The 10000-nt window shown below is 45.6% G+C and overlaps 3 protein-coding genes across 7 annotated transcripts in view; 2 read left to right on the forward strand and 1 right to left on the reverse strand.

Moving 5' to 3' along the window:
* The window catches only part of LOC113641893 (meiosis inhibitor protein 1), a 16741-nt gene extending 11087 nt beyond the window's left edge, over positions 1 to 5654 (forward strand). The window contains exons 23-33 of one of the 2 annotated variants that reach the window (XM_047816241.1): positions 845 to 958; positions 1059 to 1169; positions 1277 to 1431; positions 1535 to 1619; positions 1744 to 1889; positions 2014 to 2101; positions 2341 to 2343; positions 2746 to 2852; positions 2937 to 3068; positions 5044 to 5147; positions 5276 to 5654. In XM_047816241.1, coding sequence (XP_047672197.1) covers positions 845 to 958; positions 1059 to 1169; positions 1277 to 1431; positions 1535 to 1619; positions 1744 to 1889; positions 2014 to 2101; positions 2341 to 2343; positions 2746 to 2852; positions 2937 to 3068; positions 5044 to 5147; positions 5276 to 5327 — 1097 coding nt within the window. In that variant the 3' untranslated portion in view covers positions 5328 to 5654. Of the gene's footprint in view, positions 1 to 844; positions 959 to 1058; positions 1170 to 1276; positions 1432 to 1534; positions 1620 to 1743; positions 1890 to 2013; positions 2102 to 2340; positions 2344 to 2745; positions 2853 to 2936; positions 3069 to 3196; positions 3787 to 5043; positions 5148 to 5275 lie in introns of those variants that run through there. The other variant, XM_047816242.1, reaches the window with a different exon arrangement.
* Positions 1 to 10000, reverse strand: part of LOC113653753 (interferon-induced very large GTPase 1-like) — an 859689-nt gene that overhangs the window by 366535 nt on the left and 483154 nt on the right. The window lies entirely within an intron of this gene.
* Positions 8141 to 10000, forward strand: part of LOC113641896 (coiled-coil domain-containing protein 134) — a 7156-nt gene continuing 5296 nt past the window's right edge. Inside the window, exons 1-3 of one of the 3 annotated variants that reach the window (XM_027145031.2) lie at positions 8141 to 8243; positions 9523 to 9656; positions 9839 to 9960. In XM_027145031.2, the coding sequence (XP_027000832.1) occupies positions 9545 to 9656; positions 9839 to 9960 (234 nt within the window). In that variant the 5' untranslated portion in view covers positions 8141 to 8243; positions 9523 to 9544. Of the gene's footprint in view, positions 8244 to 8269; positions 8406 to 9495; positions 9657 to 9838; positions 9961 to 10000 lie in introns of those variants that run through there. The other 2 variants (XM_027145029.2, XM_027145030.2) reach the window with 2 other exon arrangements.

Below are 10000 nucleotides of genomic sequence, written 5' to 3' on the forward strand. Positions count from 1 at the left end.
CCATACACCACACACACAAAGCTTCAGATTTTTTTGGGTAGCACTGTTTTTGAAAAGGAAGGTTTGTTTTTCTAATGTTCTCTCTCTCTCCTCTCTTCTCTCTCTCTCTCTCTCACTTTCTCCTCTCCCTCTCTCTGTCTCCCTCTCTCCCCCTCTCTTCCCCTCCCTCTCTCTCCCTCTCTTTCCCTCTGTCTCTCTGCCCACCCCCTCTCCTCTCTCCCTCTCTTTTCCTGTCTCTTTCTGTTTCCCCCCCCTTTCTCTCCCTCTCTCTCTTTCCCCCCTCTCTCTCCCTCTTCTTTCCCCTCTCTCTCTCTCTCTCTGCCCCCTCCTTTCTCTCTACCATCTCTTTCCCTCTCTCTTTCCTCTCTCTCCTCTCCCTCTTCTCCCTCTCTCTCTCTCCTCTCTTGCCCCCTCCCTCTCTCTCTCCCTCCCTTTCCCTCTCTCTGTCTCCCTCTCTCCCCCTCTCTCTTTCCCTCCCTCTCCCTCTTCTCCTCTTTCCCTCTTCCTCTCTCGTTCCCACCCCCCTCTCTCTCCCTCTCTCTTTTTCCTGTCTCTTTCTGTTTTCCCCCTCCTTCCTTTCTTTCCTCTCTCTCTCGTCCCCTCCCCCCTTTCCCCCCCTCTCTCCCTCTCTTTCCCTTCTCCCTCTCTCTCTCTCTCTGCCCCCTCCCTTTCTCTCCCTCCCTCTCTCTTCCCTTCCCTCCCTCTTTCCCTCCTCTCTCTCTCTCTTTCCCCCTCCCTCTCTCTCTCCCTCCCTTTTTCCCTCTCTCTTTCTTCCCTCTCTCTCTCTCTCTCCCTCTCTTTTCCCTCTCGTCTCTTCTCTTCCCCCCCCCCCCCCCCCCCCCAGTAGTACATTGTGTATCTCTGATGTTGGAGGTAATGTGTATGGTGCAGACGAACTCTACAGTTCACACTGATATGGACCACACTGACTTGAAACTGCTGTATTACAGTGAGCACAGTGAGCACACACACTATAATTATAGTAAATGTGAAAGAAATGATACTAAGAATCAAACAGACACGTGTGTGTGTGTGTGTGTGTGTGTGTGTGTGTGTAGTCAGTAATCTTATTGGAAAAGTGAAGTGCAGAGACACAGAATATCTGCTACCGGCTTTAAACTACCTTTACTGCTGTCTGGTTCTGTCCCCTACACACACGGCTGACCGAGGTAGCACACACACATCCCTATCAGCAAAATTATTACTTATTCTTTAGTAGGAACGTTCTGCTAAACCTTCCTCCCATTCTGTGTGTGTGTGTGTGTGTGTGTGTTAGCTGTATCCATGTTGCTCTGTAACACTGGTCTAATGGAGTTACTACAGACGCTGCTGGATCACTGTCATTCCTCCTCATCTTCATCACCAGTCACCTGCTGCTCTTTCCTCTTGCTCAGCTCCCTCATTACTCTACAACACACACACTCTGCTCAGGTTGATATCTTACACACATACACATGTCATGTAAAGTGGACCACTTTCTTCAATGTGTGTGTGTGTGTGTGTGTGTGTGTGTGTGTGTGTGTGTGTGTTTCAGGTCCATAAGAGTGTGTGTTTAGAGTTAGAGAGTGTTTTGAGGACCCTAATTTTCTGGAAGAGACATACTGACAGCCTGCTTCTGGGTAAAACTCTGCATACACACACACACACACACACACACACACATATATCTTCACCTCTGCATGTTTTAAAGTGCTGACACTGGAGACTCCCTCTATAAATATATATATGTGTGTGTGTGTTCAGTGTGTACAGTGCGTCTGCTTCAGGCCGTGTTGGACATGGACCTGTGCTCTCCTGTAGTGTGTGTGTCAGTGTGTATGGAGCTTCATCCACTCAGCTACAAAGGAGCCATAAGTTTCACCACAGCACTACAAAGTCTATTACTACAGGTGTGTGTACACACACACACACACACACACACACACACACACACAGTCTTACTGCTTTACAGATGTTTGCTCTTTACTACCTGGTGTCTCATGTATTATTCATATGACTGTGTGTGTTTGAGAGAAACAGAAGCAGGAGATCCTTCTCAGTGTCTCTGTGAACTGTCTGGACTCACTCATATGTTTTCTGAACAGAAGGAGACCATCTATAGGTATAGGGGTGTGTGTGTGTGTATGTGTGTGTGTGTGTGTGTGTGTGTGTGTGTGTGTGTGTGTGTGTGTGTGTGTGTTTAATTATTGTATGTAAATTAATTATTGTATGGGTTACTACAGATCCACCAGCTTACTCTATGTGTATGTGTGTGTATGTGTTTGTGCGCGCGTGTGTGTGTGCGTGCGCGTGTGTGTGTGGGGGTGTATGTGTGCATATGTTTGTGTGTGTGTGAGAGAGACTGTGTGTGTGTGTGTGTGTGTGTGTGTGTGTGTGTTTAATTATTGTATGTAAATTAATTATTGTAAGGGTTACTACAGATCCACCAGCTTACTCTATGTGTATGTGTGTGTGTATGTGTGTGCGTGCGCGTGTGTGTGGGGGGGTGTATGTGTGTGTGTGTGTGTGTGTGTGTGTGTGTGTGTGCGAGCATGTGTGTGGGGGGGTGTGTGACTGTGTGTGTGAGACTGTGTGTGTGACTGTGTATGTGTGTATATGTGTGTGTGACTGTGTGTGTGTGTGACTGTGTGTGTGTGAGACTGTGTGTGTGTGTATATATATGTGTGTGTGTGTGTGTATGTGTGTATATGTGTGTGTGTGTGTGTGTGTGTGTGTGTGTGTGTGTGTGTGTGTGTGTGTGTGTAGTTCAGCATGTGGTGTTGCAGCCCTGGAATCGTTTCTTGCTCTACTCCCTGCTTACCTCAGGAGAACATGTGACTCTCCACCCAGCGACACTCCGCTTCCTGACTCTGGTAACACAGCTGTTTCTCCACAGAAACTAAATGGAGATGTTCTACAGACCAACATACAGTGACTTTATGTGTGTTTGTGTGTAGCTGGTTTACTGGTCTGGAGATGCCTTGCAGTGGGAGTCAGAAATTGTGTGTGTGTGTAAAACAGCTGAGGAGAGAGGAGTAAAAGAGCTGAAAGACAACACCATACACACTCTTACACGTCTACTGGTGGAGGTAAACACACACTCATATACATGACCAGTTATTCATGTTTAGGCAGCAGGATGAGAGTCGGTTAGATGTTGTACATCCTCAGACTCCTGCTCATAAGGCATCTCCAGAGTGAGATGTAGTCTCTTCAGCAGGTTGTGGGTCTGCCCCAGGATCATGTTCTCACTCCACGAGGAGCCCAAACCACCTCAGCTGCTTTCTCTTGATTTAAAGGAAAAGCAGCTCTAAGCTGAGACTCCACTAGATTTGTTGAGCCTCTCACCCACAGTTCCTGAGCTTCTGCTTCATCACCTCAAAGACTGACCTGATCTGTTCTGTATACTCCTTCTCCATCACTCATGAATAATAAACCTCCACCAGAATCTGGTCTCACTTGACAAAAACATCCCATTGTTCATGGCTGTGGATTTTCAGCCATATCCTGTCCACAACTACAGCCTTAATGGAGTCTGAAACCCACCTTAAAGGATTTTATATGTTCTTCATACAATTACAAACATAAAGGAAAGTGTTACACCACCTCCAGGACAACAAACCTCAAGCTACACCATCATCAGGCTTCACACGTGTGGATTAGAATAAAGAGCTGCTCTTCTCTTGGTGTTCTATAAATATATTGTATTAAAGCAGAATATTGAATTGTCTGTGTGTGTGTCTGTGTGTATGTGTGTCTGTCTGTGTGTCTGTCTGTGTGTCTGTCTGTCTGTGTGTATGTGTCTGTGTGTGTGTCTGTGTGTATGTGTGTCTGTCTGTGTGTCTGTCTGTCTGTGTGTATGTGTGTCTGTCTGTGTGTGGCTGTGTCTGTGTGTATGTGTCTGTGTATCTGTCTGTGTGTCTGTCTGTCTGTCTGTGTGTCTGTCTGTCTGTCTGTCTGTGTGTATGTGTCTGTGTGTCTGTCTGTCTGTCTGTCTGTGTGTCTGTCTGTCTGTCTGTCTGTGTGTATGTGTGTCTGTCTGTGTGTGGCTGTGTCTGTGTGTATGTGTCTGTGTGTCTGTCTGTGTGTCTGTCTGTGTGGCTGTCTGTGTGGCTGTGTCTGTGTGTGTCTGTCTGTGTGTATGTGTCTGTGTGTCTGTCTGTCTGTCTGTCTGTCTGTGTGTATGTGTGTCTGTCTGTCTGTCTGTGTGTATGTGTCTGTGTGTCTGTCTGTCTGTCTGTCTGTCTGTGTGTATGTGTCTGTGTGTCTGTCTGTCTGTGTGTATGTGTGTCTGTCTGTGTGTGGCTGTGTCTGTGTGTATGTGTCTGTCTGTGTGTCTGTCTGTCTGTCTGTCTGTCTGTGTGTCTGTCTGTCTGTCTGTCTGTGTGTATGTGTCTGTGTGTCTGTCTGTCTGTCTGTCTGTCTGTGTGTATGTGTGTCTGTCTGTCTGTCTGTGTGTATGTGTCTGTGTGTCTGTCTGTCTGTCTGTCTGTCTGTGTGTGGCTGTGTCTGTGTGTATGTGTCTCTGTGTCTGTCTGTGTGTCTGTCTGTGTGGCTGTCTGTGTGGCTGTGTCTGTGTGTGTCTGTCTGTGTGTCTGTCTGTGTGTGGCTGTGTCTGTGTGTATGTGTCTGTGTGTCTGTCTGTGTGTATGTGTCTGTGTGGCTGTGTCTGTGTGTATGTGTCTGTGTGTCTGTCTGTGTGTATGTGTCTGTGTCTGTGTGTGGCTGTGGCTGTGTATCTGTCTGTGTGTGGCTGTGTCTGTGTGTGGCTGTGTCTGTGTGTATGTGTCTGTGTGTCTGTCTGTGTGTGGCTGTGTCTGTGTGTGGCTGTGTCTGTGTGTATGTGTCTGTGTGTCTGTCTGTGTGTATGTGTCTGTGTGTCTGTCTGTGTGTCTGTCTGTGTGTGGCTGTGTCTGTGTGGCTGTGTCTGTGTGTGGCTGTGGCTGTGTATCTGTCTGTGTGTGGCTGTGTGTCTGTCTGTGTGTGGCTGTGTCTGTGTGGCTGTGTCTGTGTGTCTGTGTCTGTGTGTGGCTGTGTCTGTGTGTCTGTGTCTGTGTGTCTCAGTGCAGTGAGCGTTCTCTGAGTGAAGATGTGAAGCTGAGAGTGGAGAGCCTGTTAGAGTCCCTCAACCATCTGCAGTCTTCAGAAAGTAGCACTGGGTGTTTCTTGTATCCTACACACAAACACACACATATACACACACCAACACACAAACACACACATATACACACACCAACACACAAACACACACTTATACACACAAACACACTACTATTTGTCCTTAATTGTGTCTCAGTCGAGTGGGAGGTTTATCCATCTGCCTTGCTGACTTCACTGTGAATCACTAGCTTTGTAACACACACACACACACACACACACACACACAGGTTGTGTATAAAGTAATGAAAGTGTTTACTGCTTTTAACAGATTTCATTCATGCTTGTTTTTCTTTATATAGATTTCCATATTGTTGTGGATCTGTTCATATAACTGTTCTTTACACACCTGAAGGTTTCAGTCTGTAATGAATGAGTTACACACAGATTGGTGGTGGGTCGTCATTTTTCTGATGGAAAAATTCTTCATTTTTACGAGTTCAGTGAATTAATAAATAAATAATATAAAAAATGTGTTTAATTATTATAAGAGCTCATTAAATTGAGATGAAGAACAATTCAATTCAAGTTTATTTCTATAGCGCTTTTACAACTGACGTTGTCTCAAAGCAGCTTTACAGAACATGAACATAGAACAAAAGGTTATTATAAACATTAATATAAAGATTAATATAATACACCATTCAAGATTAATATTAGTTATATATAAATGTGTATGTATTTATCCCCAATGAATAAGTCTGAGGTGACTCAGGTGACTGTGGGGAGGAAAAACTCCCTTAGATGGTAAAGGAAGGAACCTTGAGAGGAACCAGACTCAAAGGGGAACCTCATCCTCATCTGGGTGACACTGGGGGTGTGATTATATAACCTCATCCTCATCTGGGTGACACTGGGGGTGTGATTATATAACCTCATCCTCATCTGGGTGACACTAGGGGTGTGATTATATAACCTCATCCTCATCTGGGTGACACTGGGGGTGTGATTATATAACCTCATCCTCATCTGGGTGACACTGGGGGTGTGATTATATAACCTCATCCTCATCTGGGTGACACTGGGGGTGTGATTATATAACCTCATCCTCATCTGGGTGACACTGGGGGTGTGATTATATAACCTCATCCTCATCTGGGTGACACTGGGGGTGTGATTATATATATACAGTCTGATAAGTGTTGTGTTGGTGTAAAAGACCACATGGAGTCACATCTCCTCTTTAGTATCACAGAGTCTAACTGGAGCTGGTAGATCTGTAGATGTCTCAGGATCCTCACAGAGTCGTCCTCGTCTCAGTGGACGTCCAAAATCTTCATCACACAGAAGACGATCAGAGCTGATACAGTGTCTGGAAGCCTCGTGATGTGTAGAAAGAGAGAAGCGGTGGAGAGAAATTAATGTAGCTGCTGTTTATAATATTAACCAGCACTAGATGATAATGTGCATTTGGTCTGATGTAATAGAGCACAATATTATGGGATGTATTATGTGTACGCCTGACTAAAGAGATGAGTTTTTAATCTACATTTAAACTGGGAAAGTGTGTCTGAGCCCCGAACACTATCAGGAAGACTATTCCAAAGTTTGGGAGCTAAATAAGAAAACGCTCTACCACCTTTAGTAGACTTAGATATTCTGGGAACTAGCAGAAGTCCTGAGTTTTGTGATCTCAGAGAGCGTGAAGGATTGTAACGTGTTAGAAGACTAGTTAGATACATGGGAGCTAAACCATTAAGAGCCTTGTACGTAAGTAGCAGCAGTTTGTAATCGGTTCTAAACTTAACAGGTAGCCAGTGTAGAGATGATAACATTGGGGTTAAAGGTCATACTTTCTTGTCCTAGTGAGAACTCTGGCAGCTGCATTTTGGACTAACTGTAACCTATTTATTAAAGATGCAGGACAACCACCTAGTAATGCATTACAATAGTCCAGTCTAGAGGTCATGAAGGCATCAACTAGCTTCTCAGCATCAGATACAGATAAGCTGTGATCTAACACACAAGTTGTTGATTTACCTGTACTTGTAAAGCACTGTAGTGTAGAGCTTTACGTGAGACTGGGTCACAAGGTGCTCTTATATGTCTCATAAAGTCCTCACTACTGAACTGTGATGGACGTGTGTTCAGTTCTCTGGGTTTTTGTTAAACTAGCCACTGTGCTAAATAAAACCCTGGGGTTGTTCTGGTTATGTCCTATGAGTTTGCTCAGGTGCTCAGAGCCCTAGCAGCTTATAGAGCCTGTCTATAGCTGGACATACTGTCCTTATACACAGTTATAATAACCTCTAATTTAGTTTTTCTCCATTTCCGTTCGAGGTTACGGGTCTCCCTCTTGAGGGTGTGAGTATGACTATTATACCCCGGGGCAGGTGTTTTATCTCTAACCTTCTGTAATCTGATGGGACAACAGTGTCTAATGTGCTAGTGAATATAGCGTCCATGCTGTTAGTCATTACATCTAGGTCGTTTGTGTTTAAGGGTACAGTAAGAAGTATATTAGAAGGTATTTGTCCTCCTGTGGTCCTTCTGATGTCCCATAATGCACTGCAGGAGTTAGTGGGTTTATAGGGATTAGAGGACTAGGACCAGAGCCCCGTGTGTCTCAGCCGTGTGTCTCAGCCCCCCGTGTGTCTCTGTCTCAGCCCTGTGTGTCTCAGCCCCCCGTGTGTCTCTGTCTCAGCCCTGTGTGTCTCAGCCCTGTGTGTCTCAGCCCTGTGTGTCTCAGCCCTGTGTCTCAGCCCCCCGTGTGTCTCTGTCTCAGCCCTGTGTCTCAGCCCCCCGTGTGTCTCTGTCTCAGCCCCCCGTGTCTCAGCCCCCCGTGTCTCAGCCCTGTGTCTCAGCCCCCCGTGTGTCTCTGTCTCAGCCCTGTGTGTCTCAGCCCCCCGTGTGTCTCTGTCTCAGCCCCCCGTGTGTCACACACAACCCTCTCCGCTCCCACACGGTACGGTTTATAACCTAAAATACACCATAACATTTTAACGGTAATGACACATAACAACATCCGGTCTGTGTATGCTGCAGGCGGAAGTGACATCACACTGAACAGCACGCGGAGCTGAGCGTACAGAAGCAGCGCTGTGATTGGTCGCCGGTGGACAGCGCGTGGCAGCGGTGGAGTGGCGCGTGCGAGCCGGTGTGTGTGAGTGAGTAAAAGAGCGTTAATAACGTGACGTCATCAGGCTAAAGATCTCACACACACACACACACACACACACACACACACACACACACACACACACACACACACACGTGTGACAGCTGGTTAATGTTGTTAGGAATCACCGCTGCTGTTTCCTGTGTAACAGGTAAGACCTCATCCTCCTGTCTTGTGTTTACTGCTGAGTCTCAGCATCACTTCCGGGTTTAGGGCTGTATTTATATTCATTATCATGTCGGGTTAGTGTTAATGTTACACACACACACACACACACACACACACACACACACACACACACACACACACACACACACCTTTATACATGTATAAACACAGGGTGGTGTGTGTGTGTGTGTGTGTGTGTGTGTGTGTGTGTGTGTGTGTGTGTGTGTGTGTGTTTTATATCTGTGGTTATTTATACACTCTCTCTCTCACACATACATACACACACACACACACACACACACACACACACACACACACACACACCTTTATACATGTATAAACACAGGGTGGTGTGTGTTTGTGTGTGTGTGTGTGTGTGTGTGTGTGTGTTTTATAACTGTGGTTACATACACACTCTCTCTCTCACACATACATACACACATACATACACACACACTCTCTCTCATACTCACACACACTCTCTCACTCTTTCTCTCTCTCTCACACACACACACCTTTATACATTATGCATAAACACAGGGTGGTGTGTGTGTGTGTGTGTGTGTGTGTGTGTGTGTGTGTGTGTGTGTGAGAGAGAGAGTGTGTGTGTGTGTATAACACCTGTAGCCCACAGCTGATGATCCCTATAAGCACCTTCCCTTGTGTCAGTCTTTACTGTAAGAGTCTCAGGTTAGAATGTGACCACAGTTATAAAACACACACACACACACACACACACACACACACACACACACACACACACACCCTTTACATACTTCAACATGACTTATAGTGTACACACTTTTCCATGTTAGCTATAGGTTATTATGATGACATTTACACATTAGAACTGTACATGTGTTAGTTGTAGTGAGAGAGAGAGACAGAGAGAGAGAGAGACAGAGACAGAGAGAGAGAGAGAGAGAGAGAGAGAGACACAGAGAGAGAGAGAGAGAGAGAGAGAGAGAGAGAGAGAGAGAGAGAGAGAAGCCATCAGTGTTAGTGAGGATGTCCCCCTCTTTGCCCCCCCCATCAGTACACTGATTATATCCCTGTTCTTACCCACATCACAGTTGTGTACCTGTGTTTGCACTCTACAGTGTGTGTCACACACTTCTGGCTATGCTGAGTGTGTCTGCTGTGCTGCTGATTGCAGCATTTGGTGCAACTGTGTGTTCAACCAACTCCAACACACACACACCCCGACACGGACACGACACAAACCTGGAGATTTGTATCCTACTGTATGCTTAGGGGTGGGGATAAATACATACACATTTATATATATATGTAATAATAATCTGGGACTTTGTATTATATTAATCTGTATATTATTCTTTATAATAACCTTCTGTTCTATGTTAAAGCTCTATACAAATAAACCTGAACTGAGTTATTTTCCTGAGTGTGTGTCAGATAAGCGTCTGTTTGAGGTGAAGAGAAAGGATCAGCTCAACGCCCTGAAGAACCTGGTGGATCTGAACGATGTTAATCAGCAGTACAAAATTATTGACATCATGCTAAAGGGGCTCTTTAAGGTACTGCACTCTTTCTGTCCCTGTGAGTTCTCTCGTGTCC

This window comes from Tachysurus fulvidraco, chromosome 7 (assembly GCF_022655615.1).
Source record: "Tachysurus fulvidraco isolate hzauxx_2018 chromosome 7, HZAU_PFXX_2.0, whole genome shotgun sequence".
NCBI classification, from domain to species: Eukaryota; Metazoa; Chordata; class Actinopteri; order Siluriformes; family Bagridae; genus Tachysurus; species Tachysurus fulvidraco.